This window comes from Hyaloscypha bicolor (assembly GCF_002865645.1).
Source record: "Hyaloscypha bicolor E unplaced genomic scaffold K444scaffold_118, whole genome shotgun sequence".
Taxonomy (NCBI): Eukaryota; Fungi; Ascomycota; class Leotiomycetes; order Helotiales; family Hyaloscyphaceae; genus Hyaloscypha; species Hyaloscypha bicolor.
Window position 1 is genome coordinate 2,127,381 of NW_020194620.1, and position 27,212 is coordinate 2,154,592.

The 27,212-nt window shown below is 48.6% G+C and overlaps 12 protein-coding genes across 12 annotated transcripts; 4 read left to right on the forward strand and 8 right to left on the reverse strand.

The window, feature by feature from the left end:
- Positions 1 to 384: 384 nt before the first annotated feature.
- K444DRAFT_654667 (glycoside hydrolase family 114 protein) lies at positions 385 to 2,596 on the forward strand (the record flags this gene model as incomplete). Its single annotated transcript, XM_024885951.1, has 3 exons — positions 385 to 870; positions 903 to 1,147; positions 2,506 to 2,596. Exons 1-3 carry the CDS (start codon positions 472 to 474, stop codon positions 2,594 to 2,596), a joined length of 735 nt encoding a protein of 244 aa, XP_024733560.1. The 5' UTR covers positions 385 to 471.
- A 508-nt stretch (positions 2,597 to 3,104) lies between these two features.
- On the reverse strand, positions 3,105 to 6,075 carry K444DRAFT_654668 (alpha/beta-hydrolase; the record flags this gene model as incomplete). The annotated part of the gene is made up of 2 exons (XM_024885952.1): positions 3,105 to 5,504; positions 6,048 to 6,075. The coding sequence occupies 2 exons, from the start codon at positions 6,073 to 6,075 to the stop codon at positions 3,313 to 3,315; spliced, it is 2,220 nt and encodes a 739-aa protein (XP_024733561.1). The 3' UTR covers positions 3,105 to 3,312.
- A 729-nt stretch (positions 6,076 to 6,804) lies between these two features.
- Positions 6,805 to 11,140, forward strand: K444DRAFT_536411 (AAA-domain-containing protein; the record flags this gene model as incomplete). Its single annotated transcript, XM_024875372.1, has 3 exons — positions 6,805 to 6,973; positions 7,028 to 10,418; positions 10,465 to 11,140. 3 exons carry the CDS (start codon positions 6,805 to 6,807, stop codon positions 11,138 to 11,140), a joined length of 4,236 nt encoding a protein of 1,411 aa, XP_024733562.1.
- A 79-nt stretch (positions 11,141 to 11,219) lies between these two features.
- K444DRAFT_645285 (uncharacterized protein) lies at positions 11,220 to 11,726 on the reverse strand (the record flags this gene model as incomplete). Its single annotated transcript, XM_024885074.1, has 1 exon — positions 11,220 to 11,726. The coding sequence occupies one exon, from the start codon at positions 11,724 to 11,726 to the stop codon at positions 11,220 to 11,222; it is 507 nt and encodes a 168-aa protein (XP_024733563.1).
- Positions 11,727 to 12,188: 462 nt separating this feature from the next.
- Positions 12,189 to 13,348, reverse strand: K444DRAFT_616508 (uncharacterized protein). Its single transcript, XM_024880933.1, has one exon. It carries the CDS (start codon positions 13,284 to 13,286, stop codon positions 12,393 to 12,395), a length of 894 nt encoding a protein of 297 aa, XP_024733564.1. The 5' UTR covers positions 13,287 to 13,348; the 3' UTR covers positions 12,189 to 12,392.
- Positions 13,349 to 13,459: 111 nt separating this feature from the next.
- Positions 13,460 to 14,548, reverse strand: K444DRAFT_616509 (uncharacterized protein; the record flags this gene model as incomplete). The annotated part of the gene is made up of 1 exon (XM_024880934.1): positions 13,460 to 14,548. A coding segment is annotated over exon 1 (871 nt), but the record flags the coding sequence as incomplete, so codon positions are not given.
- A 559-nt stretch (positions 14,549 to 15,107) lies between these two features.
- Positions 15,108 to 15,549, reverse strand: K444DRAFT_536235 (uncharacterized protein; the record flags this gene model as incomplete). Its single annotated transcript, XM_024875358.1, has 2 exons — positions 15,108 to 15,385; positions 15,474 to 15,549. Coding segments are annotated over 2 exons (354 nt in total), but the record flags the coding sequence as incomplete, so codon positions are not given.
- A 250-nt stretch (positions 15,550 to 15,799) lies between these two features.
- K444DRAFT_535505 (uncharacterized protein) lies at positions 15,800 to 15,979 on the reverse strand (the record flags this gene model as incomplete). Its single annotated transcript, XM_024875293.1, has 1 exon — positions 15,800 to 15,979. A coding segment is annotated over one exon (180 nt), but the record flags the coding sequence as incomplete, so codon positions are not given.
- Positions 15,980 to 16,618: 639 nt separating this feature from the next.
- K444DRAFT_536156 (uncharacterized protein) lies at positions 16,619 to 17,877 on the reverse strand (the record flags this gene model as incomplete). The annotated part of the gene is made up of 5 exons (XM_024875354.1): positions 16,619 to 16,657; positions 16,722 to 16,862; positions 16,912 to 17,114; positions 17,179 to 17,423; positions 17,525 to 17,877. 5 exons carry the CDS (start codon positions 17,875 to 17,877, stop codon positions 16,619 to 16,621), a joined length of 981 nt encoding a protein of 326 aa, XP_024733568.1.
- A 476-nt stretch (positions 17,878 to 18,353) lies between these two features.
- K444DRAFT_70610 (uncharacterized protein) lies at positions 18,354 to 19,255 on the forward strand. Its single transcript, XM_024888121.1, has 2 exons — positions 18,354 to 18,708; positions 18,758 to 19,255. Exons 1-2 carry the CDS (start codon positions 18,511 to 18,513, stop codon positions 18,989 to 18,991), a joined length of 432 nt encoding a protein of 143 aa, XP_024733569.1. The 5' UTR covers positions 18,354 to 18,510; the 3' UTR covers positions 18,992 to 19,255.
- A 1,456-nt stretch (positions 19,256 to 20,711) lies between these two features.
- K444DRAFT_70625 (uncharacterized protein) lies at positions 20,712 to 23,131 on the forward strand. Its single transcript, XM_024888125.1, has 5 exons — positions 20,712 to 21,029; positions 21,086 to 21,507; positions 21,558 to 21,655; positions 21,722 to 22,398; positions 22,453 to 23,131. Exons 1-5 carry the CDS (start codon positions 20,831 to 20,833, stop codon positions 23,043 to 23,045), a joined length of 1,989 nt encoding a protein of 662 aa, XP_024733570.1. The 5' UTR covers positions 20,712 to 20,830; the 3' UTR covers positions 23,046 to 23,131.
- A 1,768-nt stretch (positions 23,132 to 24,899) lies between these two features.
- On the reverse strand, positions 24,900 to 26,698 carry K444DRAFT_645287 (amidase; the record flags this gene model as incomplete). Its single annotated transcript, XM_024885075.1, has 4 exons — positions 24,900 to 25,012; positions 25,058 to 25,909; positions 25,957 to 26,371; positions 26,429 to 26,698. The coding sequence occupies 4 exons, from the start codon at positions 26,696 to 26,698 to the stop codon at positions 24,900 to 24,902; spliced, it is 1,650 nt and encodes a 549-aa protein (XP_024733571.1).
- Positions 26,699 to 27,212: the final 514 nt, after the last annotated feature.

The following is a 27,212-nucleotide window of genomic DNA, read 5'->3' on the forward strand; positions in this document are numbered from 1 at the left end:
CATGGTGTTTCTGCCCCCAACTTTCTTCAAGTGTAATGGTACCGGGTTTCCTGCTCCGAGATCCTAGTCTACAATAGGTTACCTACCTCTGCTTTGCTTCTGAGACAACGATGCGCCTCGCAATAGGACTTCCGCTCTGGTCACCCCACTTGAATTTCATCTCGCGCACTTTGGCACTTTCTCTCGATCATAGTTGGTCTTCCGCGCAGCCATAGTTATCGTCTTTTTGATTCTGCATAACCAAATTTTCCTACTATAGCATGCGATTTTGCACTGTGCAGGACGCCACCTATTGGCCAGCTTCCTTTGGACTGGGCTATATAGAGAACCTTTTCCTCCGATCACAGTTCCTTTGCATCATCTACAACCACCTTAGCGCCAGCCGCTACAACAAAGAAAAGTTGACTATATTCAATCAACCTTGTCAAACCAACACCTACCAGTCCTTCCAAAAGACAATCAACTACCAATATGCAATTCGGCAACGTTGTTGCTATCCTCGTTTTCGCCGGAGCAGGAGCCGAGGCGTGGTACCAGCCGGCCGCGGGGACCACTTGGGATTGGCAATTGCAGGTACCTATCAACCCCACCGCGGCTGTTCAGGTCTACGATATCGACATGTTCGACAACACTGCTGCAGTGGTGGCGGATCTCCACAGCCGCGGTAAGAAGGTCATCTGCTACATCGATGTAGGCTCATGGGAGAACTACCGCTCGGATGCCTCGAAGTTTCCGGCCTCATTGCTGGGCGCGAAATATAGCGGCTTTCCCAACGAACGCTGGCTGGATATCCGGAGTATCACTACCTCACCCCTGGGGCCAATTCTGATCGCTCGCTTCCAACAGGCGAAAGCTAAAGGCTGTGACGGCGTTGAGCCGGACAATATGGACGGCTACGAAAGACTGCCCACGAGTCGAGCGGCTTCCCGCTCACATATAATGATCAAATCGTCTTTAACCGCTGGGTGGCGGACCAGGTCCATGCTCTCGAGATGGCGGTGGGACTGAAGAATGACATCAATCAAGTCAAGGACCTAGTCGGTAACTTCGATTTTCACGCCAGCGAGCAGGCGTTCCAATATGGCGAATATTCCTTCCTCGTGCCTTTCATTCAAGCCAACAAACCGGTCTTCGAAGCGGAGTATCGGTGGAAGCTGACACAGTTTTGCCCGCAGGCCATCAAACTGAACTTCAGCTCGATCCGCAAGAAAAACTCGCTCGACGCCTATCGCGAAGCTTGTCGTTAAGCACAGGCAATGGCAGCCCGACCTGTAGGCCATCTCCGAGCGACGAAGGGAGGCTTCAGGAAACATGAGGTTTTGGTGCGAATAGGGTATAGCTGGAGGTGTGTAATTAATGGAATTGTGCGGATAGATGGTAGTTATGAGTGCACTCCATTGAATAGCATCGGATACCAGAAGTCTATTTGAGAAGAATGTGTTTTTTGGTGGTGATTTTAATTGTGATTTAATACCTTGGGGGACCCTGCCGCAAGTGCGGATTGATTTCGCTTGACACTTCTTCGAGCATTCCATCCTTTCCAGTTTCTCGATACTCGTTTCTATCACTTTATCAAACATTATGTTCTCGTTTGAACAAGCCGTTTATATATCACTAATAATATCTTGGTTGCTATACTAGAAGGATGTGTTCTAGTTGTTTCTCGTCCACACCATCCAACGCCTCCCCAGACATAAGTCCCTGGACATAAGAATCTCCTATGTACTAAAAACGCTTACTCCTTGCTCTTGAAGCAGCATCCGGTTTTTCGGTGGTCCTCAAGACTACCACAAAGTAAGACGAATAAGCCATCTCCAACCTGCGCCTCCGGAACGCTAAGCCTAATAAGCCATTTCTGGCAGTGAACATCCTCTGGTCATAAATATTCTTTGTGTTAAAAATGTCCGAGACATGTTTTAGGAATTCCTCCAAGTAGAGTCCGTAGTTCGGTGTAGATGCTCTTCGGTAGTAAATAACATCTGGGGATTCGCCCACAACGCGTATAAGACGCTTGGTCTGCAGCTGTCACATTGCTTCTTCGTAGGTGCCGCCCGCAGGATAAAGACGGGAGCGATATCCTCTGGAACTCCAATGACCGGCCCATTCTGAGGTAGCCATCTTGGCGATGCGACTCTCGGACTGAAGACTATCGTTGTTCACTAATCGGAGGGGATGTCATGTCCCACTCCAAGCCTCAGGGGGAACCAAGCAAGTGACTGCACATCGTGCATGAAGTGATCACTGGAGGACAATTTGGAACCTTTCTCACATATTTCTGTTTTTCTAAGAAGTATTTGCAATTGTTCTCGTATCCTAGACTTGCAGGATCATCGAGGAGACAATTGGCCACAAGCTCGCGTTCTATTCACAATTGCCGTTGCTCCCTTCTCGCCTCATTTTTATAACGAATATATTAGTTGACGTATGCCGCAAGACCGTATCCAAATGAAGACAAACAACTATGGCCTCTTTCACCAACTTTCTGTGTGTTAAAAACTTCTCCAGGAACATACCTTATTCCAGAATAAATGAGGACAAAGTTGAAGTATCAATGATAGCGCATCAGCTTCCAAAGGGCTACAGATATACAGCCTGAAGCCATTTATCAAATACAGGAGGATGGACCATAAATTCAAAGGTAAGGCTTCGCCCCTTCCAACACCTTCTCCAACCTAAGCGAACACCAGAGATTCCTGAAAGGGATATATAACCCAACCTCCTTCATTCATGTAGCCAGTAATCAGGCACAGCCATGCACGCCAACTCGAAGCCCTGCTGCGATTGGGAAGAAGGAACACTTTCCATTACTTGATATTTTCGAGCTCTGCATTATCTAGATCGGTTGGTTATGGGAACCAGCTTTGCATACTTTAACCATCAAGCAGCAGGCATCTATTTCACAGGGGGGAGAATTATTGTTATCATTTTCCTTCTTGTTGTTAAGTTCCCCACCTGTATACCTCGATTCGATTCGATTCTAAATTAGTATATAGAAGCAAGATGCAGGAGTTGAGGGGGATGGAAGTAATATTTATACTAAAAGATCTCGAGTGGTGTATTGAGAAATCTAACTGAACCGGGTGATACATGCATAGAGAGAAGGAGCGTTGGTTACGGGTCGTGCAAGCAGGCCATTTCTATGCTCTCGTATTCGTCTACTGTTTTTTTGCATCACACAAACTCTTTGGGGAAACAGCCTCGGAGGCTTTCATGGAGGATCGGGGGCAACTCCGAAAAGAGGACATAAAACATGTATGCGTATATTTTGATATCCAAGCCTCAACGCCACGCTGTTACCAAATATCCAATCAATCAATCAACGTCCTCACTACTGCTCTGACTCCCCCCATCCTTCTCCTTATCCGCCGTCCCGTCCACTCCACCTAAGCTATCATCTTGCGAATCTTGCCAAGGCTCAACCTCCTCACACCCTCGCGGGACCCTTACCTTGTCCCTAACATTACACGTCCTCCAAATCACCTCTTTCACCTCCCTCCCCACCTTCTCAATACAATCCATCGCCCAGATAACATCCAGATGCTCATATTCCTCAATAATTCTGGTATGCACAACTCTCACATGTGGCTCCCTCCCCCTCTCAAATCTCCTCAACAGCTTTCTCCCGTCAACCAGGTCGTCGGAACCCGCGACCCACAATGCGAAGGGAGGGACGTGTGAATCGTACCAGGCTGTGCTACCTTTAGGTTTTCGTTCATGCTTACGTCTTGCTTCCGACATACGACGAGGACGAGTTGGATGAGGGGAGGGGGATTGCGTTTCGTTCTGATTTTGAGAGGATGAACGGTGGTAATACTCCTCCATCTCATCTTCAGCATCCTCTTGGTGCCCTTCTTCACGTGTAGCAAGTATACACTTCTGTTTCGCAAAACACTCTCTTCCCAGCCACCACCTCATACTCTCGGCACTGACATAGACAGGCGCAAACTGGAACATGCGGTCTCGTAGCCCGCGGTCCCAGCGGTCGTCGGTCCAGTCGAAGAGAAAGCTGAAGACGCGGTATCCCATTGCGCCGAAAAGGCGTCCTGGGATCAGGGTGTGCATTGTCAGCATGAAGGGGATGAATGCGTGAATACCAAAAATTATTCTGAATAGAGCAGGAGAAATGACACGCATGAATTTAAAGTATGCTTTCCCTATCAGAGGGCCGGCGTACGCTGCTGGGGCCAGGGCGCAGAAGACCGTGAGCTTGTCGCCGAGGTCGGGTCGTTGTTCTTTGGCGAGAGCGACGAAGGTCTGCGTCGTGCCTTGCGAGTGTGCTATCAGACCCAGTTTCTCGAATCCGGTTTCTGAGAGAACACGTGAGATTAAAGCTGGCAGGTCCATGACGCCCATTTGACGGATGTTCCAGGCCCACATTCGAGGATCGGCGTAAGACAGCAGAGTGTGTTCTGGTTTGAAGCCGCAGCGGTTGTTACCGAGCCAGACATCATATCCGGCTTTGCACAGGTAGAAGGCAAGAGAGTTGTCATCGTTTGTGCAGTATGCTCCTGATGACTGCAGTAGACCATGTATCATTAGGACGGGGAATTTTGGCTTTTGGGAGGAGTTGATGGGCCGTGACGGTGGTTCGCCGGTGAAGACACCGGGTCCTCGCGCTGCTCTCTCGGCTGGAGACATGGGTGTGAATTCTCGGGGGTTGTAGATATGCCAGAGAGTAATGATAAATCCGTCTTCGGTCTGGACTTTGAACTCTTCCATATCCAATCCCACGCGACGGGCATAATATCCCACATCACAAATCACAGGATCTGGCCCTCCTTCTGTTGGGATAAACTCTCCCCGTCCAGCCTCATCTTCCTTATCGCCAATTTTCGGTTTAGAGTTCCTCCTCGAGCGTTGCCTCTTCCAATTCCTCGCGTCTTCCTTCCTCACTTTCTTTAACTTCTTCTCTTCTTCGTGAAATGGTCGTCTTGCATCTGGATCTCGGAATGTGACGCGTAACCAGATATGTTGACACATTAAGGGTATACTCGTAAATGCTGAACCAAGAACAATAATGCCAAGAAATCCAATTGATAGAAAAAAAGAAGTCGTTCTGAATGTCCAACATTGAAAATCGCGGGTTCTCGACGAAGGGCCGTAAAGTGGGAGCGGAAGGAACAAAGGGTTTGTGCGGGAAGGGGGCATTGCCTTTCGCAGAGATGCTTCTCCAGACTTTTGTATCGTTGCCCCATTCTTGGAAGCCTCTGGCCGCGAACCATCCCTAGATTTGTCCACTGGTGATGCATCTTCAATCACATCTGCAGGTTCCCCATCAATCGCCTCCTTCAGCGTATTGAGCTTCCCTGCTTCCGCGAGCGGCACTCCCGGTAATCTGCCCCCATCACTCATCACAATAATTGGATCCTGGGGAGTAATGTAGTGTGCGTGGATAGCCGTCCCCGGCCCGTCTGGATCTTTTTCGGGAGCAACATAGGACAATTTCTCGGCCTGGTGTGCATACTTGATGGCAGAAATGGCTGCAGAAGAGGATGCAGGAGAGACTGAGGTCTTGGTAGCTGCCGATGCATTGCTCTCTGATCGCCTCGAGTTCTCATGCATGGTCGCTGAGAATGTCGCGGCGTCCCGTTACCGCCAATGGAACGAAGTGGGGAATTCTAACATGTCAGAAGCCAATTGAGACCAATGTATCCAAAACGGGGAAGGAAAAGATATAAACAAAGTTTTGGGGGCCCAGCACTTCGTCTGGGAAGGGTATACACTGAGAGTGTGTAGTAGTGGAAGTGAAGACGGGAAGAGAGTGATTCCATCTTGACTTTGCTCAATGCGGAATGATAGCCTTGTGGCTGGCAAAATGGCGAGTCGCGTACTCGTAAGAGAGACAGTGCGGATGCCTATGATTGGACAAGTTAATCTATGTCGCCAGCCAGATCTGATTTGATGCAGGTGGTTCGCGGTTATTTTGGCATGTGAACATTCTTTCAAGGGTCGCAATCGTCGACGTCATTGGCGTTTGAGGCTGTGTTGGAACGCCACAGCAAGTTCAAGAGGACGGATGTTGGCAGCAGCGAGGCATTAAATCTTACATGCATTTTTGTATCCACAATTATGCATTGATGTACCATGGCTAAGAGGCAGCCGAAAACCGGTCTCGTTTTGCAATGACCGGGCCAGCGTCAACTGAGTCGTCAGGTTATGAAATTGACTTCTTTAGGGATACAGAACTTCTTGTTCACATTTGCATAATATCCTTTTAATATATTTCTGGCGCAGTGGGGGGATATAGAAGAAGGCCAACTTTCATCCCAAATATTTCAAGATATCTGAGGCGAAGAAGATCTTCAGACGAAACTGAAAACCGCACTCTTAATGAGATAGGATTCCCATTGACCATACGGCCTTTCGACTTTCGACTTAGCAAAATTATATAATGTGAGGACAATACGTACTATTTTAAATCCCTGACACCTTTGTACTTTATTAATATAAGAAAAGTAGCCTGGAAGCAAGTTGAAGTCATCACGTGATACACACTTCCATTTTCATCCTAGCGGCCTCTCCGCAAAGTGCCTCGGGCCGTTGATTTTGGACGTGCCGAGCAGCTACATTTTCCACGTCCAACACACTCTGCTTGCCAGGCGCTGGCCTTGTGTTCAAAACATTTTGTTCACATGTACAATATACAATATCCTTGATATTTGCTTTATTCCTACCTTCAAAAAGAACGACATTCCCACACAATCTCGCTCCCCCGAAGCAACCGCGTAGAATGAACTGGTAGCTCCACGACGCGTTCGGCGCATTCCTAACGTGAACCTCGCGAGGTTGAGAAGGATGGAGGACATGGCCATGGCAGAGCAAATGCCGATACCACATCACCGCAAGCGCAAGAGGCGGCGCCCGGATAAGCCTTCCATATCTGCGAGATTGGTTCTGGATGACCATGTGACAGGGGATGTGGGCATATTCTCTGAGGATTTATTTGCAGATTTATTTCCTGCAATAGCCCAAGGTTCGACCCGGGCTCACTGTGTATCGAATCTGCCGCTGACTCAAATCCTCGTAGCCCAGGAAAATAGGAATGGTAATTCCGCTGCCCCTGAGATCCAACATGTCGCAATCTCACCTTGGGGGCCGTCTACCGCGGTCGAAGACTCAACATGGACCGTTGTCCCCGTTCAGCCCTCAAGCGCCCTTGCACATTCGACAGTGCAATTTTCTCCCACCTCACTAGCTCTGCAAAGCTTCGCCGAAGCTCTACGAAGACTAGCACCTTCCAAAATATCGAGTCACAGCCGAAGCGGGATTGAAATTCGAATACTGGACGTAGTGCCCTTGCCTTTGGAGACTGTGTTTGTGACAATTGAAGGGGACTTGGCTAGAAGATTGGAAAACGGCGAGGGGACATTCCACGGAGAGCATGTACGAATGAAAGGGATCCCAAATGGCCGACCTATACCTGCTCTCCCCGAAGACCGTTTGACAGCCGCAATTCGAGAAGCCTTGGGTGCATTGAAAGTTGTCCATACAAGTGACTTCTTTTCCCTCCCCCTACCACCACATCCAATTACACATGTACCTCCTCCACCCGCAAAAGTCACCCTATCCGAGCCTGTGGGCCAGGGAATCTTGTCACCGCAAACAAATATTGTTATCACACAGACTGGCCACCATGTAAAGGCCATCCGGAAATCACAACCATTGCCTATCAACCATGCCTTGAATGGAGTAGCCGAGGAAGATGATGATACGTCGAATGATCAATTCTTTTCTGCGGCCGAAGATGCACACAAGACCGACACAGTAGCCGAAGATGATGACTCTACCACTGAGACAGAAACAGAGATTTCAGATGCAGACGATGATAATTTATCTGACGATTCAATGGATGACATGATTTCACTACAAGCCCCCATGCTGCCGGCTCACAATGCAAGTGGCATATCTACAATTCAACCCGGAACGCCGCACACAATTGGTCGCGGAAGGAGGAATGACGGTATTCAGACCCCTGGATCCGTGTTTTCCACATTTACGGCTACCACCGCCCGTGCTGGCGGACAGAGAGGACGTCTGTTCAAGGCGCAGGGGTTGGTAAAGGTGTTATCAGAAGAAATTCTGCACCCCAAACCGAATAGCGACGATGACGAAGAAGCTCGAGTGTTTGTCGATATTAACTCGCTCACAAAAATCGGCTGTTTTTCTGGAGATTGGGTACGATTAGAGGCGGCTGCTGAGCCTCCTGCACAAGGGGCAGGGCTCTGGGGCCTTGGAAGTTTTGGAAACTTTGAGCCTGCCGAAGATCAAGTTTGGCGACCAGTAAAAGTTTTCGGATTGCCTGAAAGCTATTCTCATCGCCCGGTCACGAAAATTCCAACTAGCAAACAGGGAGAAAGGCGGATGTCGTTCTTCGAATCTCAGGTTCACAAGCCTTCAAGTCCGACGGTCTATCTTTCCCCAATTTTACTGGCAAATATGGAAAATACTCCATATTGCAGACTATCTCCGCTCAAACGAGCGGTACAACCTATGAAGGTTTTGCAACCAAAAATCACCAGCGCATCCCGACCTCCTTTCGCACGAGAACTTACATTGTCGAAAATCTCAACCCCTTTCACTACAGACCGGGTGTTACAAAATGCTCTATTCGCAGGATTAAAAGGTCACTTTTCTAGTCGCACTAGAGTTGTCCGAAAAGGCGATCTGATTGCAATTCCAGTTGATGAGGATCTTGGGCGGACTCTCTATCAGTCTTCAGCCGATGATCCTGAGTTGGATGAGCTCCTGTCGAACACTGCTCTTGATGGCCTTGGGCCATCAAGGCCTGCGAAAACCACGGCTGTGGCATGGTTCAAGATTGGATACATCGGGCTGGCCAAGGACGTTGGTGAAGCAGTTGAGGACGATGAAGTCTGGGGTGGTGTTGCAACTATTGATGCCTCTTCAACTCAAATGAAGCAATCCGGCAGCGAGGCCAGTCGAATACCTGCCACTATGGGGAGTTCTTGGGAGTATTATCTCGGACTGAAGTCTGTTTCGAAATCAGAAACAGATTCAACCTCTATGCCGGAGCCGCGGAGGCATCACATCCCGGCTCTGCAGCGTCGATTGAGAGAGTTGATCGCAGCAGCCACAAGCCCGAGAGCAATTCATCTTCAACTGCAGCCATTGGCTATCCTTTTGGTCTCAACCCAACGAAATATTGGCAAAGCAACTTTATCAAATCGTGCATGCGCTGACCTTGGCATCCACACTTTTACAATTGATGCATATGATATTGTGAGTGATGGCAGTTCCGGAAGCGATATGAAAACAGCAGGTTTTCTCGAGGTACGTGCTGAAAGAGCGATGGCTTGTGGTCCTGAACATACTGCTCTTCTTATTCGGCACATTGAGGCTCTCACTGCAGATCGGATGGTCACCACTCTAAAGGAGATTTTATTAAAGGCTCGAGTTTTGATAGCAACTACAACTGAAATCGACAAGGTTCCGGACGGAGTGAGAGGTTTGTTTACACATGAGCTTGAGATGAGTGCTCCAGATGAATGGGAGCGAGAAGGCATTCTCAGGGGAGTCATCGATGACCAACCTGTTGCCCTTGCTCCGAATGTCGATCTCAGCGCAGTGGCTGTCAAGACTGCTGCTCTTGTAGCAGGTGACCTTGTTGATGTCGTTGATCGCGCTCTGGTGGCAAGGAATTCCCGACTAGAATCCTTTGCTGCCACCTTCTCAGAATCCGAGACTTTCACCTCCGTTCGTGATGTTCTGGTTGCTGGTGGTCCAGCAGGGAGGTGTCTCACAAAAGCAGACTTCGATGTTGCTGTTGAAGCAGCACGAAAGAATTTCGCAGATGCAATCGGCGCACCTAAGATTCCAAATGTCAGCTGGGACGATGTTGGTGGTCTGACAAATGTCAAAGATGCTGTCATGGAGACTATCCAGCTACCTCTCGAACGACCAGAATTGTTTGCAAAGGGCATGAAGAAGCGCTCAGGTATCTTGTTTTACGGCCCACCCGGAACCGGCAAGACATTACTTGCCAAAGCCATCGCAACAGAATTCAGTCTCAACTTCTTCAGCGTCAAGGGACCTGAGTTACTGAATATGTATATCGGTGAATCTGAAGCTAATGTACGACGTGTCTTCCAGCGAGCAAGAGATGCGCGGCCTTGCGTGGTCTTCTTCGACGAGCTGGACTCCGTAGCACCGAAACGAGGAAATCAAGGAGACAGCGGAGGAGTGATGGATCGAATCGTCTCCCAGCTTCTTGCGGAATTAGACGGCATGTCAGACGGCGAAGACGGTGGTGGCGGCGTGTTCGTCATTGGGGCTACGAATCGTCCGGATCTACTCGATGCTGCATTACTTAGACCAGGTCGCTTCGACAAGATGCTTTACCTAGGTGTCAGCGATACGCATGAGAAGCAGCTGACCATCATGGAGGCCTTGACTCGCAAGTATGTTCACCCATCCCCTTCCCAAGAAGCCTTCTAACAACCCCAGATTCACGCTCTCCCCAACGCTCTCCCTCCCCCGCATTGCCTCCCGCCTCCCGTTCACCTACACAGGTGCCGACTTCTACGCCCTCTGCTCAGACGCCATGCTCAAAGCCGTTACACGCCAGGCCTCCCTCGTCGATGCTAAAATTGCCCAAATAAACACCTCCAACGCCACCTTGGGTAAAACCAAGATCAGCACAGCATACTTCTTTGATCATTTTGCGAGCAAAGAGGATGTTGCTGTTTTGGTTGAGGAGGAAGACTTCGTGGCTGCGGCGAGGGAACTTGTGCCCAGTGTGAGTGCAAAGGAATTGGAGCATTATGGACGGGTTAGGGAGCAGTTTGAGAAGGTTGAGGATAAGCCTTCTAATGCTCAAGATGGGAAGAACAAGGGAAAGTTGTTGGAGAAAAAGGAGGATGGCATTCCGGAGTGGCAGCAAGGAGATAGGCCGAAAAGTAATGGGGAAGGCAAGAGTAAGGAGAAAGTCGTGGATAAGAAAGGAAAGGGGAAGGAGAAGGCGGTTGGCAGGTGGGATGAGGGGAGCGAGTGGGATGAGGATAGGGAATTTTATGACGAGGGGGTTAATGGGTTTGCTGCAAAGCGGAAAGATAAGGGGAAGGGGAAGGTGACGGATATGGGGTTTCGCGAGGGGGTGGAGGATGATGAGGGGTTGTATTAGTGAAGGATGGGCTGTAATTAAATGGGGGAAATTTGCATTCCTGGAGTGTAAAATGTATGATTTACCTACCACCTCGAGGTCACGTCTCCTTCTCCTCCGCACACCCCTTCGCCTCATAACTCCTCCACACCTCCAAAACGCTTTCTGGGACATTGATGAGACATTTCCTATCATGAATCACAACCTTCCTTTCGCCGTCCACCGTCATCGGTGGGACTCGATGAATATGCTGCATTGCCTCAGATACCAGGAAGCGGCGCTCGTCAACTAATATCACTTCGCGGTAATAAGCCAATTTCCACTTCGCTAATGAAGGAGGTGGGAAGTTATGGAGGTCTGATTGAGAGGGCATCCCGGCTGCGCCATCGTAGGTTGACACTAGGGTAGTGAAGGTAGGTGAGGTGGTGGTGAGAGGGCCGTGTATCTGTTTTGGTCGCGTGAGATGAACAGATGAGAAACAGAGCTGGGATGATAGAAGGGGGGAACGGACCTGTTCATAATGTTGTACACCTAGATCTAGGAAGAAAGGGACAATGAGAGGGGCGTGTTTTGTGAACCAGTGGGTTGAGAATTCTTCTCGTGTCATGGAAGGATTGCGTTTTAGAAGGCCTTGGTCCATTTGTTTGATGTCCATCTTGAGTTGGATATGAGATGAGTCTCAAAGTATTTGAGATAAGGAAAACAGATGAGGAGTGGTTGTTAGAACTTGAGAGAGAATGTAAGCGAGAGTTGCGGATATGCGGTTGATGTTGTATCGAAATTTGATCGCGAGCTGAAAGAGGGAACAGGGGCTATGTATGTACTTTTTAACTAGGGATCTCTATCTCTCTCCTCGTCGCTGAGAGTTTCGCCGAGTCAATGTTGACAGATTGCCATTTTCGAATGAGGAAATAGGTATGACTCCTACTAGCTCTGCTCAACTCGTATGCTTACAGTGCATGCTGCATGATGCATGGATCTACAAGCTTGAGTTGCCGCGGTGCGGGGTTGCCGACCGGTTCTTTACATAACTCGTCCATTGAGCTAAGGGAGAAACCTGTTCTAGGAGTTGGGGAAGTCATGGCGAAATGAGATGCAGAAGTGCGAACTCATGCAGCCAGGCGCAGGAAACCCTTCTGGACTAGCTTGTAAAAAAGGTATGGTCGGCTACCATCCACCGTTTGATCCCTTTCCGCCGATCCTTTTGTAAATCAAAATAAAGCTGGTCTGGTTTGCAATCAGAGCTTAATCACACCTTCTTTAGAGACCATTCCTAATCCAAGCCCCCGAAGAAATCGCCGTCTTCGATTCTCGCCTCGACTTTCCATAACCCTGGCTCCGGAATTTCTGGGAAGTAAGTGCTACTTCCATCAACTCTCCGGATACCAATTAGCGGGACAATGACGGATTCGGGCAGTTCCAATAATCCAGACAGGACCTCCCCTGTGCTCCCTTGCCAAAAAGGAGCAAGGCAGGGACGCAGCTGTTTGGGATCATAAGTGAGGAAGAGTACTTGGTCTCGCTCGTGAACCTGGCGTTTAAAACGAGGCATCGTTTCCAAGAGGATTGCGATATCGTCAATCTGGTGCCCAGCCTTCTTTAGACGAACTGCACAGTGCAGGAAAGTCTCCCATGCCGACATGGCGAAGATCGATTTGCCGAATATTCCAGGCAGACTGAGGGCGTGAGAGAGGAGGTGACCAATAATTTGCCCCGCCACGGCGAAATCTCCCGTATCGTCAGATACGATAAGCTCGTGCATAATCTTAACTCTATTATTAGGGTCGATGCCGGTCCTCACAAGTGTCATGCGGATGTATTTCCCCAAGCCATGCTTTGCTGACACCGATAAGAAATCCCATGGTAAAAAGTAATTTGATCCCCAGCTCTGCAGCACATTCTTTCCCACGTACTCTTTGAAGCAGCGATTGATTAGATTTTGGTCCTGGCTCAGACTTGGAGTTTCACAGATCCTTCTGCACTCATCCAAGATTTGAAAGTAGGTGTCGTCCCCATGATCCTGGGTGTCGTCTCCAGGGTCATTCGACCCTTTATTATCGAAAAGTTTGGCACAACCTATGAGCTGATTAAAGCATGATTCAAAGGTCCATCCCTGAGCCTGGCCCAATGCACCTTGTGAATCCATAGCCAGATGAGTTCTTTTCATCTTCAGCACGTAGGCCGATAGAAACTGAAGTGAAAATTGGCTACCGCCTTCAATTCCGTCCCAGGCTTCCGTCTTTTCGAGGTGTTGGGAGATGAATTCTTTCGCGGTCGCATGCATGTATATCACTTTTGTCGATGTTCGAGGGACTTCGAGAAGTCCCATACATCGGCTTTTTAGTCTCCGCTCTAATTGATCCAGGTTCCGCTTCGTCTGTTCAATGGTGAAGAATTTGACCTCTTGCTTCACTGCACGCAGATGTCTGTCGTTTTGGATTTCCGCTGAAAGCGCCAAACTCTTTTGATCATTAAAGAAGTTCATTATCGAGTTATCTGATTCGTACAAGTCGTCGGCTGCATAGAAAAGTACGTCGAGATCTGGGGGGTTTCTGTGATAAAGAACAAGCTGGAAAAGCTTGATGGCTTCATCTCTGGACGGCGACATGTCAACCATCCGCATGTAAAGCCCGTCTCTTCCACCAAGGGTTTTTGGTAACTTTATAAGCTTTGCACAGAGGTCTTCAATCCGGTCTCCGTCATCTTGCCCTTTTCTCAGTTCTTCTACCACAAGTCGAACCCACAAGAATACCCCTTCAGCGTGTTTAACAACCGTATCAGCGATCTCTTTCATTTCATCAGCGTCGTAGAAGTATTCCCTTCCCTCTCCCATAAGCCGAGAATAGACGTAATTGTGAATATCCGCCTTCGTAAGTTCGTGGATTCGCAGTCGAGGGGTAGTTGCAAATGCTGCTTCGAAGGGAGCCAGCTCTCGACTCGCAACACATATCTTTACATTCGACTTCTTGATGTTCTGAAAGATTGAGGCAATTTCTTGGTGTCCATCGCGTATCCAATTTCCTTCGGGGTAGGCTTTGAAGTCATCGTTGGTCCCGAAAGAGAGTAAGTGCATCTCGTCTTGCCCATAATCCTTCTCTCGGTCCATCATGCGATACTCATCCAGTCCGTCCACAAACAAGCAGATCTTAGTCGAATCGGGTATCTTCTCCAAAACCTGGGCGAATGCTTTTTTGAGCGCTGGCCAAGTCATTTGTGGTAAGGGTATCGGATGCTCTCGGCCCTCTTGATTCGAATCGAACACAAGCGGTATCAAGTCCCGCCTCCGGGACAGAATCTGGTAAAGAAGACTTCGCAGTAACCCTTCCCGTGACTTCTGTAGAGCATCGCCCCGTTCAAAGAAAAAAAAAGGCAGCAAGGATAGGCTCACTCCCACCTGCCCATTTTTTCAACTTCTTTTTGGTCCGTTTATCGTTGTAGAGATACTTCATTAGTGTGGACTTGCCCGAGGCGGCTTTGCCACTCAACCAGAAGAGGTGTTTACTGTCACTTTCCAACCACGAAACGAAGCTAGAGTTGGCCTTTGACTTACTGCTGTCTTCAGTTTCGGTGAGGCTCATTCGCGCCAGAAGATCGAACTCATCGTCCTCCAATATCCAAGAAAACGTATCACCGTATGTCTCTGTAATATCTGCCTCCCGGTCGTCAATCATGGGATACTTTAATGATTTCAGTACACCTGGACAGACACTGTCAGAACAGCCGCTCCGTGGAAGTGGACATGTCATTACCGGTAATCCAAGTCTCCCTCGCAGAGTTGAGTATTCCTCGCTCGTCATTAACGAGCTCTTGCAGGACAGAGCTGATACGCTTGTAACCAATTTTGAGCTTCGTGGCATACCTTGCCATTCCCTGATGATCCTCGGGCACGCCGAACTGTTCCACGTTGTATCCGTCGATTGTAGCCGATGTAGAAGGAACAATCTAAACGAGTGGTAAATTTAGCCACCAGCAACAGTGCAATAAGAGCTTATAGGGAGCTCACTATGCCAATAGCTGTAGGGTTTTCTTCTCGAACGCAGACGATACGCATATGCTGTGAGATTGTCGTGAAGCTGTTACGTAAGTACTCCAAAGTGCTAGAGCTAGGATCCAAGCTCTGCAGCAACTGTTTGTTTGGTTGACGGAGAACCAAAGTCCCTACATTCGCCATAATATTGGCCGGGGAAGCCTTGTCGCTCCCTTGATGAGGTGTGCCCAAAAAGAGCACGCCTTTCGTGTTTCTGTAAATTTCTGCAAGATTCGGCGCTCTCCCATGAGAGGCGTATGCCGAAGCGTCAATTAGAGCCTAAGCCTGCAGTAAGTGAACGCTGTACCGTAAAGAAACTCTCTGCACTTTGGTGGCGTGCCATACACACCTGCTTTATCACAAGTCCACCAAGAGAGTGGCCAACGAAGACAATCGCTCGCGACTATCCATTGATTAGATAACCACATCATCAACTTTCTGTGACATATTTACCTTATCCTGTCTCAGAAAACTCAGATCGGTGAGCAGAGACTTTGCATGCCCAACAATCGTATCGTAATTACCGAATTAGTATGGACGTTTCCTGATTATTGAGAGGCAGCTCAAGAGCTAGGGAGCCGAGCTCCAAGGACAAATGCAAGCTCCCGCGAAGCTCCCAGGCTCTGAGCTCTCAAACAAGAGACAGGAATTTGCTATTGGCATAAGCTTACCTGGCTAGCCAACTTCGTGGCGTTCACGAAACTGGAGTCGTAGCCCCACGCGACTATCCTGGCATTTTCGATATGCTGGCCGAGGAAGTCTCGAGGCCAGCAAACAGCGCCGATTGACCATGTCTTGATCGGATGTCCCCGAAGACCATGGATAAATACTATGCTAGGTTGAATTAATTATGTGAACCTCGCTCTAAGATGGTGGGAAGAGGTGTTTAGTAAGGCTGCACACTAACTCGATAATTGGATCTTTCCCTTCGGACAAGATATGAGGACCTTCGACATCTGCATCGTTGCCGGAGTCTTTAGATGAATACAGTAATTCCCGTTCTGCCGTCGACTGGTCGGTGGCTTTCGCCATTTTCCGTAGGCTTTCCATCTCGAATACGTAGCACTGTGCAAGGCTAGTTCAGCCTTGCGTGTTGGTTATGGGAAAACGCTCGATTGATATTGCTATGCCAAAATCGCAGGCCTACCAGCGTAGAAACAAAGGATATATGGAATTGTGAATCTGGGCGAGGCTGTTAAGGTTGACGAAAAGCTCGTGGGAAAAGGATTCGAAAGTGTTGTCAAGGTCAAAAGCGCTAGGCCCCACGCTAATCCTGTTTCGTGTATTGATCACGTGCAACCTTAACCGCCATTCTCACTGCGTTGGAAAGGCCCCAAAAAGGCACTTGCCTAAACTCTTCACAAGATTGAGTATATGGAATGATGCAGGATAATGGGTTTGCAAGATATGCATTCATCTAACCGTGAATAGCAACACCGTCCTGGCTCTTGGATGGTCCGGAAGGTTACAAGTCATCTGTCAGGCATGACTGTATTGTTCAGATATGTGATCTAGAAGCGGGATTAGTCACGAATCCTATCAAGATAATTTATTTCAACAGTAAGAAGTCCTTACAAATGGCTCAATAGCTTCCACAATATCTCCCACGATGTTGAGTCCGTTCTCAGACGTGATCTCTTCGTCCGAGATATTCCTCCGCAGTACGAAGTTTCGAAGCTTCAACAAGGCAATATCTTTATGATCGGCACCATAGCCCTGCGTCTATCAGTAAGCGCATCGCAGGACAGGACAATTCAAGACTCACTTTCGGCTTCGTCTTCAACGCATTGTCCGCGCTCATCTTGCAAAAGGCTGCGACGACCTTTTTCTCGTCTTTCTTGATGCCAGGAAAGAAGGTCGTGCGAAGGTGTTCTTCCGTCAAGATCGATTTGAATTGATAAGGCTGCGTATCTATGTCCTCTCTCAGGCAGGCTAACGTCTCGTTGTCACATGCATAATATCCACCACCTAACAACCCGTCAGTATCATCTCATCAACGCTCACTTTGCGTGAGATGAGCTGTCTGTCTCACCAAAGAAGCTCCCACCATCAGGCTGGATATGTAGATAGTAATGGGCGTAAGGACCCTTCCTCCCAGTTCTGGACCACGTCACGGAGAAGTACGGCTTGTACGGCGTTGGGTCGGAAGAAAAGCGCATGTCGCGGTAAATCCGATAGATAATGTCCTTGATCGGCAGTTCGGGGATCGTAGAATCCTTGTCGCACACAATCTCTGACAGTTTGCTGACAAAAGTCTGGAAGTCCTTCTCCGCTTGCCTAAAATGAAATTTCAGCACAAAGTGTTCTTCAACAGAAGGCATCGACACGAAAGATCAATGGGCTCGCAACCAAAATTACATGATATGAGAAGGACCGACCGATAAGGCGCATCATGAAACTTCAACCACTCCCTCCGATTATTCTTCTTCAAATCCCTCAAAAAGTCCAGCGTATTCGGATGGATCTTCTCATCCTCATACGGTGTGTCCCCAGGATCCTTGATTCCAGGAAGCTCAATCACCATCTCCACTCTCCCTTCTTTTCCCTTCTTTTTGATCCAGCCCTTCTTCTTCAATACCTCTTCGTCCGAGCCATACTCGTCACCTGACTCACTTGCTTCAGCATCATCTGGCTCTTCGGCTGCATCGGACTCGTTTGCATCTGCTTTGAACTCTTCGTCGCTTCCGGCTTCTTCAACATCGGATTCCTGGTAGTTCAGTGCTGCTTTCATGACGCGTCCAGACTGCCGGCGAGTGGCGGGGCTGTTAGGGGCGGTGACGGAGGCTTTGCGCTTCCTGCCTGCCATTTTCGAGATTTAAATATGTCTAGCAAGAAGAGGGAAGTATGCGAGAGATGCAGAGGCTCTATTTGACGAGTTTGTGAGGTTTGAGGGATGAATGAAGTTAAGGTTAAGTTGGATTAGTGAGAGTGCGACGCGGACTACGTTTTTCGGCAACGACCACTTCCGAAGATTTTGTGGAGAGGGGTCGCGGGAACACGTGACCATTATAGTCTTCCAAAAATGCGTTTTCGGTCCCAATCTCCGGCTATGATTGCCTCGATATCTCACTTCTTCAAACTCGGAAATTCTTTACAATTGCTTGGATTTTGTCATATTATATCGTGTTTTCAAAAATCTGGGGCTGAAAAGAGGGTTTGAAGTCAGCCTATGGGAACACCCCTGCAAAGCCTGGAGCTTCAGGGGGAGAGCCTCTAATGTGTTTCCTTTGCCGATAGTTCCCTTCCTTCTTCAAGTCTCTGCACTCCTGATCTTGTCGTATTTCCTAGCAAGCTGCATTTTCTTCTCCCTCAAATCAAAGTCTGCTGTACAGTGCCTAAGGGTACCAGATTATCATCACCGTCTATGTCCTGGCGTCACAGTCGCCGGCTTGCATTATCTGATCGGTGGTGGATCATTCGGAATGCTAGATGGGCCATATCTATATCGTATCGTGTAAACTATGCCCTAAATCTGCCTAACATACTTCGGGAACTCAGACGCCTACGGATTAGGAATCCGACTCAGCATCTACCTGCAATGGCAACCTCAAGTCATCAACAAGTGGGTGTTCACAGACCATGATCGCTTGCGCGACGAACTGAACGAGAAGGTCATCTTCCTAATCTCGATATTCGTTGCAGCGATCGTGCTTCCTACGGCTGGAGACCCCAAGCACCCCGCCGTCGATATCATCATCCTGGAACAAATTTTCTTCGGTTCAACCTACACGGTCTTCGTCGATAGTCACATCATCGACAACTTGGAGAGGACCTATAGTTTCTGGGGCACCTTATTCAAATCGGCAATTCCGGCTGGAATGATAGCACTTTCGATGTGGTTCTGAATCCACGGCTTGGATGAGCTTGAACCGACGTGTGGCGGCACCATAGGATTTCTGTTTGCGCCTGTTGATGTGATGGGCGGAGCCAGAGTGGCTTTCACTATATGTTCTCTGTCAAACTTTCTAAACTGGTTGGCCGCTCTCGGTAATGTAATCTATGGTCGGATCCTTCATTTCGGGAGGGTTTTCGATGTCCTCGTCGGAAAACAAAGAGCTCACATCAACGACGTTCCTGAACAAGCAGGGGCACTAACTCGTATATGGGAGGAAGTTTGTATGCCAATCAAAGAATTCACTACTGGAGAGTCTGGACTCAGTGAGTTCCACGATATGATACGGCGATTTTTACATTTGAAATAGCGCACTAGGTGTGCAAAAAGCTACGACTTCGCGGCTGTAGATGCGTGGATCCTCCACTTCGCCACTACTACCGTCCAGAGTTGGCAAAAGCATCTAGAACCCTGCGGTCCGTCTGGAAGTCGATCTCGCTCCACTTACATCGATATTATTGATAATTTAACAGAGTTGATATTCGAGGACGTCTAATTAGGCGTACCAGAAAGCAGACTTAGACCTCCCATAACCTTTGTTGGAGCATCAGGAGAAGGATCCAATCCCAGATTGAACAAGCTAAAGAAGCAGCTGAAACTAGTCAATGCATCAGATGACTTCCTTACTTTAGTTTTATCAGCTTTGAATCCCAGTTCGAGAACTTCACACCTGTCAGTGTCCCCAGAGGCTCAAGGACGCTTATGTCAAGACTTACACTGAACTTCAACTGAGTTCCTAGAATCCTAATTTAGTAAATACGCGTCAAAATTTGAAGTTATTTATCCTTGGGTACTCCATTTTAGCTATCCAATTACTCATTCGTTTCAACTCTCCCAAGGGCGTTTTCGAGGTATGCACTACAGGCCAAATAATTGAGTTTGCCATCGCACTCGCGGCGCTTTGGAAAACTCTGGTTGTCATATTTGCCAAGTTCATCCTGCCGCATAAAGATGAGGCGACAAACGACTCAGCTCAAATCCAGAACCCGTTGTTACAGTTACGGAAGACCGTGGAAACCATGAGATGCAATACCTGGAGACGAACGAAGTGGACCGCGAAGAGACGACTGACATCGAACCAGAAAGAGATCTGGAGACCGGTATTCCCTGAACTATATCTGGCTTGACCCAGTAGTAAATGTGAGGATCAGAGAAAAGCCTCCGTCACCGAATGATCATACTGAATTTAAAGAAGGATAGGAGTACCCTGTGTCAGAATCAGTGATTGAGCTATGCGTCCCTATTTTTTAGTATGAATTGAAATTATACTATAAAAAATATGTGGTGTATTGAGGAGGTTTCCACGGAGCAGGCATTTGGCTGCTCACTCTTCTCCAGTCTCAAATCAAGATTGAGCCCTGGAAGTGAAGGATTACTTAGCTCAGCATACAATTTTACGAAGCGGAACTTTCGTTTGGCTCGCTTGTGTCCATGCTTGACATGCCCTGGATCGCAGACCCAGCATCGCCAATCAAGCTCATTCATGCACATCCATCGCCCCTGCCCGTTGCCCAATTACCTCGTTAAAATCGAGCCCGGGATCCCAAGCGCTGAAACTCATCCCTGCCGTTCCAGCCCCCAATTCAACAGTTCCTTAACGTTCGGCCTTCTATTAATAATAAAGCAGGTAATCCTACAGGCGCGCCCTTCTTGATCCTTCTGCCTGGAACAAGCGGTAAGCGCCTGGAAGAGCAGGCCATTTAACCTTAATAAGTCGAGTGCCCGTCAGCTTGCTTTGTGGTCCAAGTATCGCGCGAGGCGACACCACTCCGCCTCAATCCTGCCCTTGACCATGGCAGATAGGATATACAGCAAGCTTCCATCAGAAAATGTAGAATTGTCGGCTTTACAAGGCCAAGGCTCGAGACGGAATACCTTCAGGGGGCCAGAATCTGAGAGCCTGGTAGGGCTACAAGAACAACCATGCACAACTTCGACGTGGGGTGTGGGTTGGCGAACACCATTTTTGATGGCGCTCTTCTATCTCATTGGTACGATTCATTTTCTTCTGCAAATATTACCTTTCACTAATACTAATCTACTACAGCTCTACTACTTGCTTTTCTCCATCTCGGATTATTCCTCTTTTTGAACCACAAGCCAGCTGTTGGAAAGGATCGAGCGGCACCACAATCCTACGTCTCTACAGCTTCAAATATACTTTCCAATACCTTCGGATTAAGTCTCAAAACCTCACTCGCGATTGCATCTACTCAACTTCTCTGGTATACACTTCGCAGATCGCCCTTACCAGTTTCGACTATTGAGTCTCTGTTCCAACTCCGTTTCAACCCATTCCTGATCTTCGATCGTCTCGTCATTACACGTGGCCCCATTCTCGTTATGATAGCAATCACGATATGGTCTATTCAAATTGCTGCAAGTTTCCCACCAGGGGCCTTAACAATTGCCACAGCGAACAAAACATCAACTAACGCCCTGAGTATCCCCACGTTTAATGCTTCATTTGTACAGCTAAGTTCTCTTATTGACATGGAAATTTTCTGACCAAAATCCAGTTTGGAAATGGGTCGGGCTATGATGCTCAGAAGTATTCCTTTAACGGCTTTACAGGCAGCTTGTACACCGACACTGCCAACACAACAATTTATCCCTCGTGAGACGAGCCATTGCCTCCATTTTCCCTCTCCTTTTTGCCTGAAGCTGACAATCAGATTTGCAGCACAGATGAATCTGGGAGGTTATCCACACCTTATGTGCAAAATTTGGCCATACACACAATGGTTAATGGTGCTCCGAGCCTTCTCTCTTCCCCATGTGGAGCGAACTGTTCTTTCACCCTGGCCCTCGATATCCCATACCTGGAATGCCACAGTACCATCTCCAATGTCTCTTTCGAAGGTAAGGGCTTGGTATTTGACTTCCCTGTTTTCAACGCAACTTGGTCAGGATATGTTTTCAACGTAACCACATATTATACATTTTCCGCAAAAACCCTCGACAACAGTACATGGTCCGCTCTTACACAAGCAAACAATACAGTCTGCACACCATCCCGAGCAAACTATACACTTGATATTATGTACGAAAACAGTGTCCAAAATGCGAGCATCTCGAGGGGCCTGGTCACACCATTGAACCTGTCATCGCCGGCTCCGGCTCCACCAACAAGCTCAGAAGCACCACCAACCGTCGCGGCTGGTCTAGCTGTCGTGTTTCCGGGATTCATGGGAGATGTACCTGTACCAAGCGGATATCCCCTTTCTTGGTATGGAACAGAAGCCCTTAGGTGGACACCACCATTTGTTTCCTGGTACCGCGACCTGCAACTCATGGCTCTGATCACCGGGATGGCAGACTCTCTCGCCGGAAATGTCATATACACACAGCCTGGAATAGGTATACAAATTGCATATTCTCTTGATCTACTGAAGGCTGAAATCAAACTGCCAGGCAATCTTGGGACCGTAGCACCAAACACGCGCATCAACACCGGCAACGGAATATACGTTCAAAACGTACCCGCATCGCTCACCAGCTTGGACATTCCAAGAGCCGTAAGAACGTACCACTACGTTGTAACACCAGACCTGCTCAACGACTTCCTGCTAAACATTACTCTATCCGCTATAACCGATTTTGGATGGTGGGCCGCGAACGACACCTTGACCACACAATGGGAGACCATAAATGTCTACAGCTTCTCGAAACCTTTCAACCTGATCATCCCGTACTTCTTTTCCCTATTCCTAACTATCCCTATTTTGGCCATTGGCAGCTTTGCATTAAAACGAAATGGCGTGGCGGCCATTGATGGCGGCTTCACACAGCTTGTTACAACGACGACTGGAAGCGCGACACTGGAAAGGGCTGCAGCGGGAGGATGTTTGGGGGGCGATGAAAGTGTTCCTGTGAGTCTGAAGGAACTGAGGGTGAGGTTTGGGGAGTTGGTGAGTGAGGAGAAGGAGGGCTTGGTTAGACGGGCTGGGTTTGGGACGGCGGAGGAGACGATACCTTTAGCCAAAGGAGAGCTCTACGGTATATAAATAGATATTGGCCATATCTGCAACTTGGTATTTTACATTTCCAACTAATACGGTGCACCATTTCAATCTCCCCTCATTCATTACCCTATTGGATCATACAATGGTTTCCTCGCCTTTAGTAGGATGAAACAGCAGATAATTTGAGACGAATGCAATTATACACTTACATTCGACAAAGCTAGCAGTTAGGAGGTTGCAGACATCATGAGCATACTCAATAACCGCAATCTACATATCGAGACACCCTCCAAGTAACCTCGTTCTCCTTCGCCCACCTCGTCGCAGTAATCATGCCCTGCGTCCCTGTTGCCGAAACCAGCAGGGATCACGACACCATCTGCATTACAGTCCATTTTCCAAGCTCGCTGGTATACGTGTGGTTGGGGATCATTGCTCCATTGCAAAGCTGAGGACTTGACCAAGTGGGGTTTGAGTTTACGCCAGTAGGCCTTGGCAGTATGCTCCAGGGACTTGATCACAGATATGTACGAGTCGGCGAAGCTGGTGTACTTGCCCACGAGGACGATAATGGCACTCTCATCTAGATCTTCTTGAGATGTGCCGACTTTCCACACTTCTCACGAGTTGGCACCTCTCAGGACCAGCTCGGAAAATATCTTGAGGAGCTCGAGATATGGATATTAGCGAAAGAGTTGAGCAAGCCCTGTTGTCTCAGGACATTCGGGACATAATATGTGGATGCGACATGTGAACTGCAAGTACTTGATCTGGCTCAACCTGACAGAACATTGCTACTTTCTGGATTTTTCGGGCTCTGAAGAACTCCCTATAGCGACATGCAATCGTCCACAGTCAACGATGAACGAGGTTTCGAGGTGGGTTTTTGCATACTAAATCTGGCTGGAGTCCCATGCTTCTGACTTCCTTGATCATCTACTGAGTTGGCTTCGTCTTCTGTTCGTCGTTGACTACGGGGATCATAGAGACGGATATGTACAGATAATTGCCTGTTCCAACTCGCGTCCGGAGTTGGCGTAGGGACTCCGCGAAAGGCACGTCTTCGATATCGATCAGAGTACCTCCAAGCTCGATCACACAGACATCAGGTTCTTCCTTAGTCTTATCAACAGGGACCCTCACAGCCTTCTCAATCAATTCTTGCAATGCATCCGTGAGATGCGGGACAAACCGGACCGTCTTGCCCAAATACTCGCCCCTCAATTCTCTTTCAATAACATAATGATATATCTTCCCCGTTGTAATATTGTTATCCCTGGTGGAGGGTAACATTTAAATATCGTCAGTAATTTCGAAGGTCAAGATCCGTCTCCTCGCAATCGTCGAGTACGAAGACCTCTCCATGCTTAGTGGGAGACACGGTACCGGCATCAATATTCATGTATGGGTGGATCTTGATCATTGTGGCCTTCAAGCCCATTGTCTTTGGTAGCAGACTGGTACTTGAAGCAATGGTCCCTTTCCCGACACCGCCGATGACATCTCCGAAGACTAGAACTTACTTCATGTTGCTGACTGGCAAAAAGAAAATATACACCTGATTTTTCTAGCTCGCGAGAAAGGGCAAGCGGTTGTTTCAGGGTCATTTTACAGCGGGGTTAAGCTGAAGGTCAGTTGGGTTTGTGCAGGGGTTCAGCGGATGTATAGGTAGCTCCTCAATTACACAGTCCACTTTGAAATTTTAGGGGATCTCCCCAGTTCTACGCGTGGTGTGCAAAACCATATCTGAAAGCGGACCGCAGTTGGTGGTGCCACCAGAGCAAATGTTTGGTGCCCAACCCCGGGAGACCTAGCTGGGTCCCAGAACTGGCCATTCTTGTACTCTGCGCGGCGGCTAGCCTCAGTTGACCTCTCGATCAAAGGTTTTCACAGTGTTCATTTGTGATTCGAGAGAATATATCCCAGAATTGCGAGAACTTTCTCGTCTTCGAATCTCCTTCCAACGAGCTGGAGCGAGATCGGCAATCCGTGGAACTCATCCACATCATCTACACCTGTAAGCAAAGACAACTCAATTTGACAAAATGACTTACATAATGCCCAATTCTCTTCATCTTTCCCACTCAACGGCTGCAATTGATTTGGCATGCCATCTCGATTCTTGTCGACGTATCCGACAGGAAACACGACAGCCGGATAATCCAACATATTCCACTGACTCGTATATCCCCAATACTTCGCCGTATCATGCTTTGGAGCAACTCCTGGACCCACCGGACACAAAATCGCATCAACCATTCCTTCCAGCCTGCCTTTCTCATCCTTGCCAGTCGCCGTCTCATTCCAAACTTTCGCGTACTCCTTCCGATACGCCTCTCTTTCTTCTTGCCAATAATACAACTTCTGCGGCGTCAATTTCTTGACGCCAGAATTCTCTTTGATCATCCATGTTGTGAGCGGTCGCCATGGTTCTCCGGATTCGGCGATCGTGGCTGCATCTTCGGCTCCGCCATCTGTGAAGTAGAGGCTTGAGATTATGGCCCAGGATTCGTCGTGGAGGTATGGCTTCCATTCTACGACCTCGATGTTTGAGATTGTTTTTAGACGAGCGACGGCTTCTTGGAGGGCTCGCGTGATGGGTGGATGAGGAGTAACGACTCCATCGTTCCACATGATTGCAATCTTAAGCGGCGTGTCAGCAGAAAGTTGGACATTCGAGTCCCAGGGGATCGGAACAAGCGCAGGTTCGGAAAGCCATGGTTTAGAATCGATGACTGTCTTCATAAAGAGTTTTATCCCTTCGAGGCTTGTACTCATGGGACCGATCACGCCAGGGATAGGATCTGCGCCTGCCATCGTAGAGCACCATCCATCGGTTGGGATTCGAAAGGCGGTGGGTTTAAAGCCATAGATTCCACAATTTGCGGCAGGGTTTCTGATACTACCTGAGTGTTTTAAGCACAGTTGTCATGATGGTGGGCTCAGGGCTTACCTCCAATATCACTCCCAACCCCCAAACAACTACCCCACATCCCAATCAACGCGCCTTCACCACCACTACTTCCACCCGCCGACAGATTCCGATTATACGGATTAACGGTGACTCCATACAGATTACTATCTGTCTCGAGATGCATCATACTTTGCGGTTGGGTCGTCCTGGCGTGGAACACGGCGCCTGCGTCCCAGAGAATCTGCAGAACGTGAGCATCCTCAGTGGCTACCTTGCCCCACCATGCTACGTATCCGGCATTTAGTCCCAGATCCTTCATTCCAATCATCTCTTTCACGCTAATAGGGAGGCCGTGAAGTGGTCCGATTGGTCTTCCATGTTGCTGGAAATAGGTATCGAGTTCTTTGGCTCGCGTTAAGGCACGATGGGGAAGGAGCTCTGTGATGCAGTTGGTCTGGGCAAAATCAGTATATAAATCTTCTTACGATTAGCTAAAAACTGAGGTGCTTACGAGTTTTTGAGCGAGGGTCGCTCGACGCAGAAATGCTGTCGTGACCTCGGTCGCAGTCAGCTCTCTGTTTGCAAGCAGCTTGATCAGCTCTTCTGGTCGAAATACGGTGATAGTTAAATCTTCGACTTGCAGAAGTTCCATGGGGATGATTTTTGAGTTCTTGATAGTCTCAAGTGCTGCGGGGACATCGGTGGCGAAGGTGGCAAGAGACGCATCCCGATACTCTTGTGCTTCTCTGGCGATTTCCTGCCACGGCCTTTTCGGCTTCATTTTCCTCGATGGAGCCATAGCAAATTCCTACTTAAGAAACGTAACCACAGAACTTCTATAAAGAGTCGGTCTCAGCTACTGCTGCTGTCTTCCAAAGCAGGCAACTCAGCTCACGTGCACCTGCCGTCCTCGGCTCCCGTCTGTAGTGTAACTTCAGGTTCGGTGTCAGCAGCAGGGAACAGCTGACAAGGGGCGCATGGGTAGCCTTAAATTCTCCGTCTGCAAAGTTTTGTTGCAGGTCTGATCATTTTCTTTTTTCCGGGCGGAGGGTGGAGTTGTTGCGGAGCATGCACAGATGCAGACACGGAGGCTATCAAATAGGGAGGCGAAGGCGAGCTGAGACGGTTCGCCCCTGGATTGGAATGGCGGGACAAATCACGTGATGATAAGGTAAGGTTATGCCCTGACGGCGGGCTGGACTTGGCCGAGGGCGCCTTGGTGGCGGCCGAGCAGGAGACTTGACTGCATCAAGTAGTCCGTATACACCACCCCCAATTGCCCCGTTATTGGCAAT